The sequence below is a fragment of the Populus euphratica genome, unplaced genomic scaffold (assembly GCF_000495115.2).
Source record: "Populus euphratica unplaced genomic scaffold, PopEup_1.0 scaffold6.1, whole genome shotgun sequence".
Lineage (NCBI taxonomy): Eukaryota > Viridiplantae > Streptophyta > Magnoliopsida > Malpighiales > Salicaceae > Populus > Populus euphratica.
Window position 1 is genome coordinate 3,273,564 of NW_011499849.1, and position 19,455 is coordinate 3,293,018.

General features: G+C 34.4%; 3 protein-coding genes across 4 annotated transcripts; 1 reads left to right on the plus strand and 2 right to left on the minus strand.

Annotated features, from left to right (window-relative positions):
• Window positions 1-2,433: 2,433 nt before the first annotated feature.
• LOC105120672 (uncharacterized) lies at window positions 2,434-5,425 on the plus strand. Its single transcript, XM_011018969.1, has 6 exons — window positions 2,434-3,048; window positions 3,578-3,759; window positions 4,237-4,386; window positions 4,492-4,582; window positions 4,726-4,981; window positions 5,104-5,425. Exons 1-6 carry the CDS (start codon window positions 2,927-2,929, stop codon window positions 5,242-5,244), a joined length of 942 nt encoding a protein of 313 aa, XP_011017271.1. The 5' UTR covers window positions 2,434-2,926; the 3' UTR covers window positions 5,245-5,425.
• A 2,568-nt stretch (window positions 5,426-7,993) lies between these two features.
• Window positions 7,994-12,233, minus strand: LOC105120673 (plastidial lipoyltransferase 2-like). 2 transcript variants are annotated; one of them, XR_841407.1, is made up of 5 exons: window positions 11,910-12,233; window positions 11,550-11,814; window positions 11,183-11,333; window positions 10,080-10,455; window positions 7,994-9,540 (listed from the first exon to the last, which is right to left on the minus strand). XR_841407.1 is itself a non-coding variant. In XM_011018970.1 (4 exons), exons 1-4 carry the CDS (start codon window positions 12,065-12,067, stop codon window positions 10,133-10,135), a joined length of 897 nt encoding a protein of 298 aa, XP_011017272.1. In that variant the 5' UTR covers window positions 12,068-12,233; the 3' UTR covers window positions 9,560-10,132. The 2 variants fall into 2 exon arrangements, 1 of the variants encoding a protein (XP_011017272.1); XM_011018970.1 differs by lacking the exon at window positions 7,994-9,540 and having other exon boundaries at window positions 9,560-10,455.
• Window positions 12,234-12,966: 733 nt separating this feature from the next.
• On the minus strand, window positions 12,967-15,042 carry LOC105120674 (probable E3 ubiquitin-protein ligase ARI8). Its single transcript, XM_011018971.1, has one exon. The coding sequence runs from the start codon at window positions 14,814-14,816 to the stop codon at window positions 13,116-13,118; it is 1,701 nt and encodes a 566-aa protein (XP_011017273.1). The 5' UTR covers window positions 14,817-15,042; the 3' UTR covers window positions 12,967-13,115.
• Window positions 15,043-19,455: the final 4,413 nt, after the last annotated feature.

The following is a 19,455-nucleotide window of genomic DNA, read 5'->3' on the forward strand; positions in this document are numbered from 1 at the left end:
TTATATTTATCTAATAATATCCTTGAATTTTTGAAAAGATCCGAATGAGTTGTTAGCAATGATGCTAACATCCCTAAAAAATGTAGTGTGATGACAAAAAAATTAAGATTTATATAAATCTCGAATTCGAGTCAAGTATATTTTTTTTATAAAATTTTAAAATAACTAAGTTTTAGTTAATGATCTGTATCCATAAAATATGATTGACGAGAAATAAGGTTTTCTTAAATTAAAAACAAAAAAGAAATGGTGCTAACATCAAGGAGGACGAAAGGGAGTCATCGGAGGGAGGGAGAGATAATAGTTTGTTGTAACAGAGTTCTATATTCTCTCTCGTTTTTCCTCCTTCATTCTAGAATAACGTTCTTTTCTTCTTGATACAGAAACATGACAGGTGGTCATGATTTAAACTAAATGCTGCATAAGCTGAAATAATAAAACGGTGCGTATTTGGCTGAACTTAAAACGGTGTGTTTTTACCGAGTTTAAATTCTCAGACTGTTGTAACGGTCTCAGATTGTTCTAACGGTCATTTCCTTTTCTTCTCTGGAATTGATCCTTACTTTTAAGCCCAAGCCCGTGACAATGCCCCTTCCTTTAGAGAGTGTCCTTGTCCTCAAGTGAAATTAGGAAAACCTCAATGCCAATTCTTCGAGTAACTCCCTAGTGGCTTCTGTTGGAGGCAGTCCTTTCTAGAGAATCAACAACTGCAAGACTGCCTGATGATTCTTTTTCACCGTTCTTCGTCCCAAGATTGCTTGTGGCTGGAGAGTGGGTTCCCCGGGGAAATCAGGTAAACTGGCGTGCACCATTTTTGTTTCCCACTCGCTTCTTCAACTGCGAGACATGAAAAACTAGATGACTGGTCGCAGAGCGAGGTGATATCAACTTGTAAGCCACCGCACCAATTATCTACTGAATTTGGTGAGGTCCATGGTATTTAGATGCCGGTTTTTGTGAACTTTTGTTATAGCTACTGTCTTCTGTCTGTAGGGATGTAGTTTAATGTAGACAAAGTCACCAATGTAGAATATCCTCTCACTTCTCTTCTTATTAGCCATTTCTTGAGCAACTAGTAAATTTTCTCTGATTACCTTGAGCATGTGTTCTCTCCTTGTCAAGTAGTCATTAATTTACAACTTCAATAGGTGAGTGTTTAGGAAAAGAGGGAATACGTATTGGAGGAACAACCCGTACAAGATAGGAAAATAGGGAATATGTATTGGAGGAACAAACCCATGCAAGATATCATAGGGAGTGGATTTAGTGGAAGTGTGATGGTTTTGTACCACCACTCTGCTAATGGCAGCCATCTTGACCATTGATACATACCCGAGGTAGGTTTTCAAACACTTGTTGACAACCTTAATCTGTCTATTTGATTAAGGGTGGTAAGCAATTGAGTAGCATATATCCATTTCCTGGTAAGAAAATAATTGTCTCGATGTGAAATTGATTTAAAAACACAACATTTATCTCACCAACTATGACAACAGGTAATCCATATAGTTTCTAAATGTTGTCAATGAAAGCGTTAGCAACAATAAAGGCAATATAAGCATATGGTTGAGAGCTATAAAATAACTTTACTTACTAAACTGATGTACCATGCTAGGATAACTTCCTTTTCGTTTGACTACTTGGATAAACCTTCTATGAAATCATATATATAAATGAAGGGTGCTTGAGGAATGGGTAAGGGTTGTAGCAGCATGATGTGAGAACATTTTTAGATTTATTTTTCTGAAAAAATAATATTTTTACAACCCAAACATATGTATATAGATTTAGATTCGCAGCACATCTTATTTAGATCTTTTTTCCTCTAAAAGATTAGGTGTTTTTTGGGAGGAAAACCAAAACTTTAAACAATATAGGATAAAAACTAAATATATGAGGTGAGGAAGTCTACGAGAATCAGGAAAACAATTTGCAGAAAATTCTTCCTACAACTCTTTTTTTTATATTAAGTTTTGGAATTAAAATTAATAAGAATTAAATTTAATAATTACCATAATAAATTTATTTCATTATCTACTTTGATTATCCATCTAAAAACCAGAATGAAACCTAAGAAACTAATCGGATTTAATTCATGGGATGGACAACTAGAAAAAAAAAATCTTCATGGATCATTGGCAAGAAAATAATCTCTTATAGCACAAACACCCACATGTACATACTTTAAATCCAAAACTTATTTTGTTTAAATGCTATTTCTCTAAAAAATTTAGTGTGTTTTTGGGCTCAATTGTAATTTCTCACCTTCACACTATAAAAATAACATGCAATGTTTCTTCACTATAAATAACAAGTAAATAAACTCTAGTTTTAATTTGGCATGAAAAATGCCTCATTAATAATGTTTTAACAATTTTTTTCCAGCATGGAGTGCTTCTTCTCGCCTTACTCAGGCCTTACTCAGCTGTTTACACTTCCATCCAGCTAGTCGACAATGAATGTTCTCTGAAATATGCTTAAATTAACGACTCCTTGCTCCTCTTGACATCCGAAGACACACCCAGAATTGGCAAATTTATGAAGAGACACACCCAGAATTGGCAAATTTATGAAGCGCGAACATCAACTTGCATAGCTAGCCCGTTATTGGCGTCATATTTTTTGTTTGGGCCGCGGGGGGAATTTAAGGATGCGTGTTTAACTGGATTCTTTCAATAACGACTACTATGCTAATTATGCTCTCCTCAGGGAGCAATGTTCTTGGCTGCTGCCCTGGTTCTTCCCGCCCGAAGTATAAGACCACAACTATAACCTAATTACACCAATTCCTAATTCTCTATCTGTGTCTCTCTCCACTCCAAATTCTCCAATACTTTCTCTTTGCATTGCAAATTCTCTGCTCTCTCTCTCTCTCTCTCTCTCTCTTTATTACTGGTTTCTTTATTTCATCTTCCTTACTTCAAGAATGGATGATATCCCTGAAGCTACGGCTAGGCTTACCTCTATCATCAATCGTGGATCATCCGCCTTAAAAAATGCCCACTTTGATAAAGCTGCTAGGTACTTCAAGAAGGCTCGTGATGCCAGGTGAGGTTTCTTTTGTTTGTGTTTCTTGATACTCTTTAGGTTTCTTTATGCCCTTCTGATATGCCTTTTGTTGTTCATTGCCTGGTTTCCTAGTTGTATTTGTTTTCTTGTTGTTTGTTTGCTGAGAAAGTGTGTTTTAGATGCTGGGTTTTCGTGCTTCTTGTCCGTAAGTTTTCTACTAATCCAAACTCCTTGTTTTGGTTAAAATGATCGGGCTGGAATTACTGTAGTCTTGTATAGAAAAGAAGGATTCTTCTAAATACAAACCTTTGATTTTACTAATGTTAAACCGATATCTAGGATTAAAGTGCTTTTGGTCTTTGATGTGCACTGTTTCCTCAAAATTTCGTTGAGTTTTATGCAAGATCACAATCCTGGGAAAGAATTTTAAGACAATAGCCTCATTCTTATACTGTATCGTGTTTCTAAAATTTGGGTATCCATAATTCTTTTTTGTGTTTGTGTTTCCTGCTAGTGAATCGAAAATCGTCTTCACGAATTAAGTTGTGTTTATTCTTTCTTTATTCAGCGTTCAACTCCAAGGTGAACGTACTTTGGAACGCTCCCTTTTGCACCATTTATATGGTGTTTCCTTGCTGTACGAAATTCCATTTCAGGGAGATGATGATCCGTTGGAATTTTTACCGAGGGAAGCTGATTACTATCTTGCTAAAGATAGACCTTATAGTTCTTATAGCAAGTTATACAGCGGTTAGTAATTCCCCTCCTTGTAAAAAATACTATATTTTTTTTCAACTCTGTTTGTTTTGGTGATCTCTGTCTTCATGAACTCTTATTGTCTAACATGACGTTTAAGTATTCTCCTTTTTTTTGGTTGCTGAAGTATATGGTCACCGATAACAATTCCTTCTCAATCGTTTTGCCAGTTAAGACCCTATCAGGTTTTCATTACAGAGGTGTACATGTAAATGGAGGACGACCTCTCAAAATTGATAAATAACCACAAATGGCTAATTGCTTGAGGCTTTGAGCAATTCATTGTGATTTGACAGAAAAGGACAAGAGTCCACGCATGTTGCAAAATTCCCACATTGAATCTCTGTTAGAATCACATAATGCTTGCAATCCTATTGTTGCTATGAAAGCTCATGTCAGATTCTTCTCTGATTATGTATACTGTGCCTGGAACCAGTTATTCCTTCATTTTATCTCTTTTCATGGTGGAAGGTACTGTTAGCCAAGAGGACTATGCAAATCAGATGGAAGCTGCACAGAAAGAACTAAAGATTGCATGGTCAATTCTGGAAAATGAATCAAACTGCTTAAAAGAGAAAGCTAGTACACTCTGCGCCCTTGGGGAAGTTGCATTGAGAAGGGGTTGGCTCGTTTCTCCTGCTTAACAAGAAGTTGCGCATAAATCTTTTATCTTCCATGCAAAAGAACATGTTGGTTGTATCTCATTGTCTGTGCTGCATTTTGTAGGGGAACCAAATCCTGAGCGTTATTATATCCAAGCATCATCCTTCTTTGAGAGTTTGGAAGGAGAAATTCATAAACAGCGAATAGTCCATATGTATCCCTTACTGGTCTGGTATTGGATCTCATGGTTTGGGAAAAAAAAAAACCCATACCTGTCTTATCACTACTGTTTACGTCTATTTCGAATTCGAAACCTGCATTACGAATTATTACACACATCCGTACATCAGGATTCAGAAATGTCAAAATATGCATCTGCCTTGAGGGCAGCGACAAGATTAAAGCCATTGAATACGGCGAGAAGGCTCTGTCATCCTATCAGGCTCAACTGAAGCGGCTAATATCTGAAACACAGAGCTCATCCAAATCTGTAGAATCAAAAACTTCCTCTGATTCGGAATCGTCTTCAGCCACACAAATTGATCCTTCTATTCAGAAAAAGAAAAATGAAAGGAGCATGCTGATTAAAATTTTAAGTAAGCTGCAATTCAAGGTGATTTCTTGTGTTTGATAACTTTTCTATTCATTCTCATTACAAAAAGAAAAGGAAAAAAAAAAAAAAATCCTCCAGAATGTAATCCAGCAGCCTACTTTTTTTCTTGTTTTTTTTTGCAGCTTGATGATCTGAAGGCAGGTTCATCCGCCTCACCAAACCTGGAAGGAACTTCACTGGCTCCAGCTGGTCATAGAGATGGAAAAGAAAAGGTGTCCCAATTAATACAAGTCCTGAGAATTGATAAGCAGTTTGATAACTGAGAAATGATCAGCCAACCGATTCTCTGCAAAGAATCAGATATGGGTGATGGATTAATATAGTGAACATTGTCGTCTTACCTCTTCTTAACGCCAAGAACATTGCTTTTTTGATACGTCTGTTCTTTAATACATTTTTTTGGTGATCTAGTTACGTGTATAATTTTTCACTCGTCGGAAAGGGAAAGAAACAAATACTATAATATAAAATATAATTGGAATTATACATGAATTATTAGATTCTTTAATAAATTAATTTAAATATAAATTATAATCATAAATAAAATAAACTAATTTATTATCAATTTAATAATTAATTAATTTATATTTGAAGATTAAACACAATATCAAATATTAAGAAAGTCATAATTTGTTTGATTTAAACTTTTAATGATTAGTTTTTTAATATAATTTTTAGTGATTAGTTTTTTTAATATAATTATTATCCTTTCATTATCAATGTTTTGATTTGGATATTATAGCATTAAATTAAATATATATACTATATTAAGTCATGTTTGTTTTCAATACTACAATTATTGGTTTTTTGAATAATATGTGAAAGTATTTTTAAATTTCATTCCACTTTTTGTAGGAATTTATAATTAATATTATTTTAAATTATATGAAATACTTTTTCTAATTCACATAGGATTATAAATTATTTTTTAATTACTTAATTATATTTATATAGTTTATATTATACTTAATATTTACTCATTTGTTATCTTTGATTAGAATAACAATCTAGTAGAATTAAAATATAATATTCTCTTTTTAAAATAACTTGATGAAAAAAAATTCACTTTAAAATTACATCTTTAATCCTATACTTTGGATCTAAAACTTTTTATAATGCCTTTGCACTTTTGATGGAACTCTATATATCATACCCTTTATTATCCAAATCATTTGAAATATAGTTCTTTGGACATAAATTACTATAATTTCATGTGTCTATAACTGCCACAATATAATGAAATTAAGTTCATCATTAAATAAGTTGGGCATATCTTTAGTTAAGAATTTTACCATATTCAAAATGATCAAATAAAATAATATTTCTTGTTATCACCTTTTAAATTTCAAATTATTAACCTTTTAATGTTTTTAACAATACATCACATAAAATAATGATGAAATTCTTCCTACCAGAGTAATAATTATCGTAGTAACAGTTGCAATAGCAATTATCTTTTAAGTAGAAGTCATAGTTATTTAAGCTAAAAAAACTATAGTCAAATATATATTTTTCTTAAAAATTGGCTTAGAACATGCAAATAAAAATTATATATATATATATATATATAAAAATTTAGTATCAAATTTATAAATTAAACAACAAAGAAATATATTAAACTAAACAATTAAACATATAATTTCATTTGACCTTAAGGTTGTTGGGAAAATTATTTAGTAAAACCAATGAAACATATTTGCAAGATAATAAAAACATGAACACAAAATATTAAAAAAGAAGAAGATAAGGATAGAGTATTTATTTGTAGAATTGTAGATATGAATTAAAACCAAAACGGGAAAGAAAATTGTTTCCAAGGATTGTATTCTCTGTATTTAAAGCTAAATTGTCTGTCAATATGTGTAAACAATATCAGTGCAACTTGCCTTCCATTATGTCAATAACAATACCTCGAAAAGATATACTCCCAATCAAGGCCTAAAAAGTAGAAAAGTTGAACATTTTCTCAGCTACAATGAAATTTTCTTTGCAACAAGGAAACCTAAAGCTAGAGGAAAGAGAGCACAAGAGCAAACAGTGCAAAGAGAGGGCAAAAAAATTATATTTGTTTTTCTCCTTTCTATTTCTTTCTAGCTTTACAGTGAATGCTAAGAATGAAGATTAATTCAAAATTATTTCCTAGAAATTCATTACAGTGAATGCGAGAAGATTTAATGGAAGGGAATTAATTCAATATTAATTACTGTCTTAAATTTTGATAATTCATTGGATTTGTAGAATGACAAAATACAAAAAATAATCAGTCAACTTTACATTAAAAAGAAAAGGATTTTATATAATATACAAATCCAAAAACTTTTTTTTTCCTTGGTGATTGAACGTGGGTGACTTCCTGGTGATTGAACGTGGGTGGCTTCCCTCTCAACCTTGTCGTCTTTTCTGTTTCGAACACCGTGAGTCCGTGAGCAATGCCAAATCTTTCATCTTTTCAGCTATAGGATTTCTCCTGTCACCCAGAACTTTGATAGTTAAGTCTGTTGATTAATTCAATTTTTGCAGAATTTAGTATCTGTTTGGTGTATGATTTTTCTCTTATTGGAAAAAGAAAGAAACAAAATCAGGTACAATTATTAAGAAGCGTTGCATCTAAAAGTTATCACCTCCAAATTCAACTAGCAAATGCTATGAATTTTTCTCAAAACAATCAGTAAAGAAATTATCTATGCGGTCTAATGATTGATGTTGTAAAGTAGGACGAGAACTGAAGACAAAATACGCCAGCAGGATGTTTAAAGTGGATGGGATCATGAGACAACTTAATGCCATGGGATTGCAGGTGAAAGACGTGCAGGAGCACAGCAGTTTGTGGTTGACGGGGAGCAGGGTGAGTGCAAGTTGATAGAACACTGTCTAGAATAGAACTGAACTTGTGGCCTATCTCTATGGCCAAGAAAAAGAAAACCAAGTTGTTGTCAACCATGTCAAGATCATGAATGGCTTATGAAATACAAACAGGGTCTCTATTTGAGTCAATAGCATGTAATGAACCAATTTGAAGCAAAATTATGCTTCTTTATCCCTAAATCATAGAGAATAAATATTTTGGCTCTGGGAAAAGTTTGAAGATTTAGGAGCAGTTTCCAGCCTTGAAATGATGAAACCTCTTATTGTCTCTCACAATAATCTATCGGTCTTCCATTTTGGAAAGGATCTCGATGAAATTATGGCAGTCCCCACAAATCCTTAGGTTTTTCATTATCCTTAAGGAGGTCCCAGGAGGAGTATTGATAAGCCCATAAACAATGGCTATCCTTTCAATGTGGTAGAACAAGGACTTCTCCTTCGCCTCTTGGTCAAGATCATGAAATGATGAAACACAGACCTCTTGTCCGGCAAATATCCAGCATCCCTTACCTTCCACAACTTTTCATATGCCTTGATCCCGTCTGAAGTCGCTCTTTTTTATAATTTATGTTAAAGCTGTCCTTTGCCCTTATGGTGACACAGAATAACCCAGCTGCCCTTGTGTTATGGCTTTCGAGTGCTTCTGTAGAGTCTCCCAAACTCTGGTGTTTGAGTCAATTGGTATATTTGCAGCCAACTCCATTGCACTCCACTATCTTTCCTGATCTTCCAAGAAGATCAACCGTAGCTTCATAATGCTCTTCTACGAGAGTGATCCCGTAACCCCTGCTCATTGACTCAAAATGCTTATGTACTTCCTTCTCTGCCCCTAAGCACATGCAAGCCATTAAAACAACAACAAAGCTAGACCCATATGGCCTAATCCCATCTTTCATCTGGGAAAAGATTTCAAGAGCCTTTCTCCTTTGTAATTCTCTGTCAAGCCCAACAGCATCTTGTTCCAAGAATCCAAATTTCGTGCTCCCATTTGCTCAAATATCTCTCTTGCCCCATTTGCATCGCCCAGTTTACAGTATATGTCCGCCAGATTATTCAGGACAACACTGGTCTAAAGCTTTGACGAAGACCTCATAACATACTCATCTACCCTTTTCCCTGGTTCCAGCAATTTTAAATCAGCACAAGCTTGTATCAACTTACAATATCAAGCAAGTCTGCATAACCTCCATTCTTCTCCTTTTCATCCATGATTTCAAAAGCTACCTCCACTTTCCCTTATTTGCATAATTGCTCAACTTCTGGCTTCACCTGGTTATCTCCTTGAACACTAGCAACTTCTCGCTAATAAATTCTTGAAACCACTGCTAAATCTTTATTATTTGTCACTTGGAAACTTCTACTGCTAACACTCAATAGCACAAGAAACGAGCTTGAGGGGATCAGGAGAATGTTTGGTTACAGCTTTAATACTCGGTTGTTAAAAACAAACTCAGAGAACTAGCCATTACATGAGAAATGGGAAAAATTGAAAATATATTTCTTTGGGTTTTTGGTTTTCAAATTCCTTTTGAGCTTCTATTGGCTAATTCCACCATTAAAGAATGCGTTATAATTTGAAGAAATGCACAAGCTCTGCAAAGATACTCATGCCTTATCCACGATGGAGCAGCCCCAACCAGAAATATCTTGCTGAAGCTCCACATGAATATTGCTCTGGAAAAGGACCCGGGGGTCTGGATAAGACATGGGAAAAAAAAAAAACAGAAATTTGTATCATTTATGTCTTTGTTACAATCTCATGACGTGAAAGATGGAGTAAATGGTGAGTGGAAGATGCTATATATGGTTTACATCTAGAAATAACCGTGTATACAGATTGATACATGCATCATCTTCTAGTGTTGATTGATCTCGATATCCAGCTCCATGCAAATGCAGCGCCACTTTTCTTTTTTTTCTCATACTACCATGGGTAAATTATTGGCATTGTCTCAAGGCATGAGTCTAAGATTGTGGTTAGGCATCATAAAGGTAACACGGTTAAACTTCAAGGACAAGCCTCTCACACCATCAGAAAGTCCCACAGTTTTTTAACTCAGAATGGGTCCAGTGAAATAAAATCTCTATGCTAACTCGGGTTTCACAGTCAGAGGTTCCCTATCTTCATCATGGATCAAACAAGGATAAATGCAAACATGCTATATCAACAGCCTCTCATTCCTTGAATCACAAAGACATCGAAAAACACAGGAGAAAATGCTTATCGATGCACCTTTTTCTTTGCTTCAATATCACAGACCGGATTCAAGTTAATTCCCTTTCCTGTTATAAGCTTTCTGTTTTCTTCACCAAAAACTCCAAAATAGGTACACTTCTTTGTTGGATCTTAAGCTGAAAAACTTCTGAAAACTCCCTGATCAAGGATTGGCTAGTAATATCAATCAGTTGTGAATAATCAAAATGATGTGCCTTTGCATTTGAGCAGGATTCTTCCAGTAACCCCTTTATGCTTCCAACCTTCCGGTTCCTGATCCCACATGGAACTATCAAATTAAAAGGTGCCAAATCTGTAGTGACATTCAGTGCTAAACCATGATATGCTATCCATTGAGATACTTTTATACCAATTGCAGCCAGTTTCTGATCTCCTGCATTAGAATTTAAAAAAGAACAATCAGGAGAGAAATAAACACCAGCCCTGCCCTCCCCCCACACACCAAGTTCAAAGATTCTCTTTCATTCTGTAATTTCACACATTGCAAAGTGTCTAAAAGCATTCATTAGCTGTTACAGTATCTGTATTACAACTAATAACATTATAGGAGAAACAAATGAGTGTTAAGGAATCCTTAACAAGTTACAAGAAGGGATTGAGAGATCGAAGCAAATAGAGATTGAGAGTGTTTTGCAATTCCTTATAGAAAAGACGATTCATTCTTTACTTGCTCTCTAAGTTTTACAATGTCTGTAATTATTTTTCTCCATGCTAACTAACTAATTGTTCCCAACTAACTAACAGTTTAACAAACAACTTCCACAACTATCTCTTCTTGCTTAACTAATTTCCATCACATGGGAATTATTAACAGCACATGCTGAATTACTACAGCTATTTACAAACACATGATCATTTACCCTTCTGCTACGACTGCTAGTCTGCTATTTTACTAGAGCTCACATTTCTTCATGTTATTGTAACAATGAGCTAACTAAAATCTGTTCTCATTGAGCTCTACTAAGAAAGCATATGCCAATAAACCTTCAAAAAGCAATATACAGACAATATGAGATGCGTACATTGTTTCAAGCTCATGCAGACCTGGATAACTGTAATTTGACCAATACCAAATGCAAATGAAGGACAAAGAAGCATACCAACCCAAACTCCAGTTAAACCCTCAATCCTGGAAGCCTTGATAGAAAATGTTGAGGAAAGAACACGAATGACCACCTCCTCAAGTTCCCTGAGGTACCAATGAAGATCCATCTTGTGATTTCGAAGATTGATAATTGGGTACATAGTTAGCTACAATGCAACACCCATGCATTACCAGTCAGGCTTCAATAGTATGAAATTCGGTGACCGTCTATTCAAATTAAATTGATTGACATGCTTAATCAAAGCTCAAAAAATTAACCCACATAGTCAATATGGCAAACAACATCGCACAACCATACATGTTACACAAAGCAATGCTAGCCACAATTATAGAGCGTTGGTTTCATAATATTAGCCAAGTACCTGGCCAGGCCCGTGATAGGTAACTTCTCCACCTCGTTCAGTACGATAAACCTCAAAAGGAGCATTATTTATGTCAAAATTCAGGTATTCTATAGAACTACCAGTACCCATTGTATACACAGGTTGATGCTGCAAAACAATCAGTGTATCTGGGCATTCTTCATTCCTTTCAATCAACCCGCTTTTCTCTCTAACAATCACTTTCTGCCAATTCCAAGCATCTCCATATGGGACTAGCTCTTTATGCAAATCAAAACACTCGCACCTGAAAAGATCTCCAAACTTAGCCTGTGAATGGGTTTCTCTGAAATGAAGGAAAGATGGTTGTTAAAATGTGCGAGAAAAAACAGAGCAGCTTACATTTTGTCACCTTTGTGAGTTACTGAGGTAAACTCTTGGCCTTTTTGAGACGAAACAAGATTCAATGGGATGATTTTGCGGGATTGAGATTGGTGCCTGGTTGTTGGGCATATTGGGAATGAACCAAAATTTGAAGTTGTTGTTGCCTGGATGATCATCACTTATTTTCAGAACAGAGGAGAAATTATTTTGGGGACAAAGTTTGGATTAATGAAAGTTTTCAGCACACAAAATCCCGGGGTAGCGAAGAAACCAAAGATGAATATGATTGTGTGCACAGGTTGGTGGCATTTCCTTGTGCTTGAAAGTTTTAAACAAACGATGGCTTCGTTTTTATTCCCGAACTCTCCAAAATCGTATCTTATGTTTTTTTAATGGGCCGACTAGAGCCCGAAATGTTTAACCCACCCGTGGTGTTTATTTTTAGCCTTTAGACCAGACCGGCTACAGGTCTAGACAATTTGAAATATTTTTTTATGGTCAAGATAATGTTTTTTTGAAAATAAAAGATTTTTTTATTCTTTTTATAAAAATAAACGATTTGGATCGACTCTTCCAACCCGTAATTCTAACCTGTAATTCGAGTCTTGTACAGAGCAGACCCCGGATTGGAGTTTAAAACTATAATTTAAAGATGAGTTCTTTCTTTCTTTCCCAGTTAGCAATGAATAAAAAAACTCATTCATAAATTTCAAATGCTGATAATATTATTGTTTTGCTTCTCCTTGCAGTCCCTCCCAATAAGGGTTGAAATGCAGTCAGTTTGAGTGGCAAAGTCTAAAATTGGGCATGCCATTGTGATGATACTTCAAGCAGGGTTGTCGGAGAAATTTTCTAATGTACCTTCGGCTACTAGCTTGGATCTTGCCTGTTTTGCTGGAGCGGTCCTGATATCCTCAGCTTGGATATTCCCACTCCCAAGACTGTCCTGGTGCTATGGAAGACAGGAAGCTAAAAGGATAGATGCTACTTTATTATTATTATTATGATCTTAACCCATTCTTTTATATGTGCTGCAACTTGCTTATATAAAAAACAAAAGCGATCCCTAACTCAATTCCCAAAACAATAAGATGCATTCTCCTAGAAATAATAATAAAAATATAGTGTTCATTTTGGCTTCAAAGGTTGATATGAAACGGGTAAATAGAGGGTTATATAGCAAATTGTAGACGACAGTCTAGAATATTATAATCTTACAGAATCTCATTCATTAACACTAACATTATCTATATCAGATGAAACACACATCTTGCAACTTCTGATGGAGGAGGGATTAGCGTAGGTACAGCGATCACAATGCCAAGAATCTTCAACTTCATCCTCTAGGCCCTTGGTCCCGTTGGAGTTCACATCAGCTAGGCCATTCTCCAATGCTACAACAAGCTTCTCGAAGTAATTCCCTGTCACAGTAGTTAGTCCAACCAGCTTTGTTCGGAATTCGCTGAATTTCTTTGATAGGCCATCAACATCAAGAAACTCCTTCAGCTCGTTCTCCACACAGTTATGAAGCTTTTCCAGGGTCGACTCTGCCTCCCCTTGCAAGTACTCAAAAAACTGTTTTTTAGCAGGCTCATTGTCAGGCAGGTAGTATCCATATGAATAACTCCATTCCAGTGCTCGCCTACATTCAACTACCTGTAGCCACGCCTTTGATATGAACTCGAAATGGGCCTCTGGTATGTCTTGTGACACACTCAGCTTCTTGAACTCTTCATCTTTCACTCTTTGATGATCTGCAAGTGCCTTCAACTTCGATTTTCGATTGGCATCCCAACGTTCAAAATAATGAGTATATTTCTCTAAAGATTCCTTTGCCAATTTTTTCCTCTTGTCATCTGTATCAGTTCTTTCCATGTATCGGTTGCAATTCATATGGCCTTTCCATGGACCCAAACATAACCAACAAAATTCGTAGCGGCAAACCCTGCATGTCATGTGCATACACCCATGATTTTTTTCAATTGGTCTCTTGCAATTGGGACAGGGCTTGCAATAAGCTAGTATATAATTTACATTTTCCGATTCTGAGCTGTTCTTCAAAATCCACCTTTTCACAGTGTCACAGTCCATTGGACGGTGGCATTCCTCCTTGCAATTCCAGCAAAAACTAGTGAAACAATGGCAAGTGACATCAAAGATTCCATCAGCACCAGAAAATTCAATAGCATACTCACAGGCTGGGCCAGGACACCACTTTGTCGTCCTATTATCTTCAACATAAGATCTAAGAAGGAAATCAGAATACTTCCTCCTATCTTCTTCAGATGTTAATGAATCGATCATGTCTTGACCGATAGCAGCATGACAAGAGGGCTCGGGACACCTCAACATCAAACACCCAGCACCATCGTTGTTAATTGATGTGCTAATATAGATAGACCAACAAATTTCACAATAAAGATGCCCACAGTCAGCATATCTGATTCTATCACTGGTGTAGGATTCAAAACAAATCCCACAAATGATAATTTTCCTCTTATTGGAGACAATATCAGAACCCGTCACAGATTTCACGAACAACCCGACTTTTTCACGGACTGCAGACTCATCAGTAAACCATGCATCATTGACTTTACTAACAGACCAGTTATAATTACGGAGTAAGATACTTGCCTCAGTTTTGGATACAGAGAGGACGGCAGAGACTTGGGCGACATCATGCTCCATGCGTTGACGAAGCTCTGTTGCGTTCAGGATTTTGCAGTCCTGTTGCTTCTGCTTGAGGAGGTCAATTTCATCCTCTCTTATATCCTCCAAAAGAGCATCAGCAGCACCATCATCACCACCAACAAGATCATCATCAGATAAGAAAAAAGGATCCTCGTTATCATCGAACCCATCACTGTAGTAATTGATTTTTGACTCCACCTTGATGCTGTCGCTTGAAGGGTAGATGTCGTCCATGGCTAGAGAACAGGTGAGAGAAAGAATATTGAATATCAGGAGCCTCAAAACTACTCTACCATGTATAAAAAACAAAACCCTAAACTAATTACAGTTAATTACGGTGGTTCCATGGTCATATCCGTCCTTTTCCTGTTAATTTGTCTCCACAGGCGACGTCCTACAGAATTTTTTTTTTTTTCCCGCAGAGGGTCCCATCCCATCCTTGGAATTTCTTTTCCAACAAGAAGTCGTCCCGTCCCTCCATAGTCATTCTTTATTGCCTTCCTTGCGAGAAAATCTTCTATGACAAGCTAAAAAAAGAGCCCACCGTCACATCCCACGTAACAAAAGTTCTCGGCAAGGGAAATTATATTATGGGAACTTCGTCGTATTATCTGTCCGCCTTCCCATTCAATTACCTTTTGATCCATCCAACCCGACTGGTGTAAGTGGACTCTGGTGATTTGTGCTTCGTCTTACCCCTTTATCAAAAAGCATAAACACAAATGGCCTTTGGTAATGCCTTCCACATCTTCAAGTATCAAAACCTTATTACAGCATCGATAGACAAACAAAAAGATAAATAAAATTGCCGTCTTTTCAATTCCAAGAAATACACCGAGGACAAAATCCAATAACTTCTTTATTTTTATGATATCTACAATCAAAGCTTTGGCTTTGAAATGTTGCGAACCAGTTCCCTATAATATTCATGGCAAAATCTCCGGATAGGACTCACTCACTCTGTGAAAGATAGTCCATAAATGAGTTCCCCATAAGAAAAATCCTTTTGATTGATTGATGTGTTGAAGAAAATAACTAACAAATTTAGTATTATTTGACTGGTTGCAACGAAATAGGAAATAAAATACCCTACCAAGTAATAAATGAAATGGGCCTTTTCTTACTAATTGATTGGTTTCCCCCTTTTTTTTTAAAAAAAAACTAACCTTCCTAATTAACTATATATACATGGATAATAAATTGCTGTGTTAGGGTGTATTTTTTATTAATTATTTATGTTGTTATTTAATTTTCTCTGTTTTTTTGTCTAACTTCAACAAAAAAAAAGAGACAGAATTTATGCTAAGGTAGACAACAAAAAATAATATTTTATACAGTGAAAAGGAAAACGTATGAACGTAGCAAAGATATTTAACTGTTCTTTTTTTATAAATACTACATACATAAATATAAAACTAAGTTATTGAATTTCTATGGATGCAAAGTTACATTCACTTTTCAAAGTATAATAATATTTACTCCAATAAAAATTTATAATATTGCTTAAATCACTGATACAAAATTCTTTCAAATGGCTCATAGTGTTTAATATAATATTATATTGATATTTAATTAGTTGCAAAATGCGAACGGAGTATAATTGTTGGAATAAAATAAAAAGAAAAGTATATTCAAGATAGAAAGAAGTTACTGTCTAGAAAAAAATTCACACAATAACTATATATATAGTTGTGCATGTTAATTTGTTCATAATAAATCTTAATAAAGGAATATGCAAATAAATATTATGATCCTAAAAATTATATAAGTAAATTAGGAAATGGATGTTGTTATGAAGAGAGTGTTATGGTAGTACAATAAAAGAGAATCAAGAGAAGATTTAATAGAATCTGCAATACCCCCAGAGTTAAAGCAATACCCCCCCCCCCCCCCCCCCCCCGGAATTAGAGCATGTAGATTCATGGTGCCCAATTGCCTAATCTGAGTGCTTTAGCATGAATGTCAACAAGTTGGTATGATGAAATATGAGTTGTATCCAAGTGTTTTGCTTGAATGTGATAATGAACAAAATATAACTAACTTTAATGTATTTGACTCTTTCATCAAAAATTAGATTGATTGATAATAACATCAAGATATGTTTTATTATCATAATAGAAACAAGCTAGAGACAGGAAACACCGAGGTAATTTGGCTGCTAACATTCTTATTTTTAAAGGATGTTCAAGGTATATTTATATTGACTAATGATAATGTTTTATGGTAAGCTAGTTATTTCAAAATTGAGAAAGTAATTAAAAGAATCCAAAAATTTTTAGGTGGAATTACCTATAAAAATAATGTTTAAGTTCAATAATGAGTTATTTCCTTGGATGATAACATCATCATCATAAATGGATACAACAATAAAATTATCTATATAATTATATATAAAGGGAGAATGACCAACATTAGATTGTTGGCAACCAATAGAAACGATTGAAGATGTGAATTTTTTAAATCATTACCAAGATGCTTACTTGAGTCTATCTCTATAAGAACTTGTAAAGTCTACAAATTTAGATATCACCTGAATGACAATCCTTGAGGGACTTTCATATAAATCTATTAATGTGGATCACCATGTAAGAAGACATTACACATGTCTAATGGGTGCAACTCTCATCTCTAAATGGTAACATAAACAAAAAACAAATTATACTGAATTTGGTAACGAGAGTAAAAGTTTATGTGTAACCTATTCTTTCAACTTGAGTGAATCTTTTAACAAGTAAATGAGATTTAAGTTACTTTATGGTACTATTTTCTTTATATTTAATTTTGTATATCCATTTTGAGTTAATTTTATATTTATTTAGAGGTAAATGTTGAAATGTCCAAGTTTGGTTGTTTTTTAATACTTTGATTTTCTTCTGCAAGTTGTTTTTCATTAAACATATTTGATTGTACATGAGAAAAAAGTAGGCTCATTTATGAAAAAGATGGCTAGTATATAAACTTTGTGTGGAGACAAGAAACTATTATATATATATATATATACAATGGAAAAAGGATATAAAATACTTAAATTTATAGTTAAAAGTGGTTTGGTATTCAGTTTTAGAAAAGTTCAAATATCATAAGAGAAACCTTGAAGTTTTTTAGAGATTTAGCATGTATAATATGGTATAGATATTAATTCAAGTAGAAGTACAAGGTTTAAAGTTAAAGATTAAATGTTATTTTCTTTTACCAAAGGTGTTGGTATGTTGTGATATTCATATAGTTAATGGGTTCTATATAGAAATTATACAATAAAAGAGACAAGACAACTTGGGTATTATAGGGTGGTTTTTGATTTTCATAAGAAAATATTGGTTTATAAAATAACACATCACACAAAATAAAGAGTGTTTTATTTTTTAAATCATAAATCTTATATTCATATTAACCATGAGAATAACCAAGAAATATACATGAAGTTTGTTTTTCATAAGATATAGCAAGGTACATATAGAAAAATCATCAACTATAGTCAAGAAATAATGTGCTTCACTCAAAGAAAATATGGCATAATAACCTCATATATCACCTTGATGTTTACCCAAGACAAACTTTCTTGGTTTTCGGGTCATTAAAAAACAAAAAAAATCAGGAAAGAAAATAATAACACAACTCAGGTTTTTGATAATTTTCCAACAAAAAACATTAAAAAGTTTGAGATTAGGTAACAAAGTTATACTACTAAAATAAGCACCAGGTAATCCATTTTCATTATAAATCTTAACTGGTATGTAATGATTATATATCATCTAGTAGATATTTTAATCCAACCATGTAGTTAGAGACTCTTTTATCAATAATGCAAGTATAAATTAAAGAGTTTTTCTTACTAAAATGATTAGCTAAACTCAAAGAATTGCTATTGCTATTGAGAAATTACATCAATTGATTGTTTGGATCCATATAGAGTCTAATATAAGTGAAAAGCTTGTCACACTTGATGTAAAAATATTATTTGGCATGATAATATAGGCTAAATTGTTCTTACTTGATGATGCCATCATATATTTTATATGTTCATTCCTTTTATTTTGCTCCATACTGCGGCTTGATTTTCAATTTGGTGGGTATCCTACCAATTTATAATACTCCTTTTTTGTATGACATGTATAATTGCAATGCTTGCATCACAACTTCCATTTAGCTTTAACATGTCTTGAATTGATTTTGGCAGCAAGGGCAGAAAGGCACGTCTCATGGAAGAAACTTGTTTTTCCTCATGAATTACCATAGCTTAAACCTTACTAAGTGAATGAAAAGTCTTAGAACTGAGGATTCGAGATCATATAGTTTTGAAGTTTTTAGTTCATGGACTTATGTGGTATTACCCTGTGAAAATCGCCCAAGTTTTTACCACAACTTTTTTGTTGTCTCTGTGTACGCGATGCTATCATAAAAGTCACGGGATACTACATTAAAGACCTAGGATATGCCACAACTTTCATTGAATTGCGCCTTTTCCAAATAGAAAAATATGGAGAGTGAGGATTTGGTTTTGCAAGTGTTCCATCAACAAAAGAGATTTTTTTTCTTAGCGTGGAGGGTGTTTCCATTGCTCTCCTCCATGTAAAATAGATATCTTTATGGAACAAACATAGTGTTTAATTGTCTAAAGGATGCAAGTGATAATGAGAATTAGTATCGATGAAAGTTTGAGTTTGGAAATCAATGGAGGTTTATGACAAATTTTCTTTTCCCCTCCCAATTGAGTTTGGGGTGTGGTGGTGTCACTGTTTTGTACAGGCTCTGATATCATGAGAAGCTATTGGTGCAGAGAAAAAAAAATTCACACACACTCTCATTAGTCTTGCTTTTATAGACATTAGATACAACATGATTTTAGGAATTATATATGTAAATAAAGAAAGAG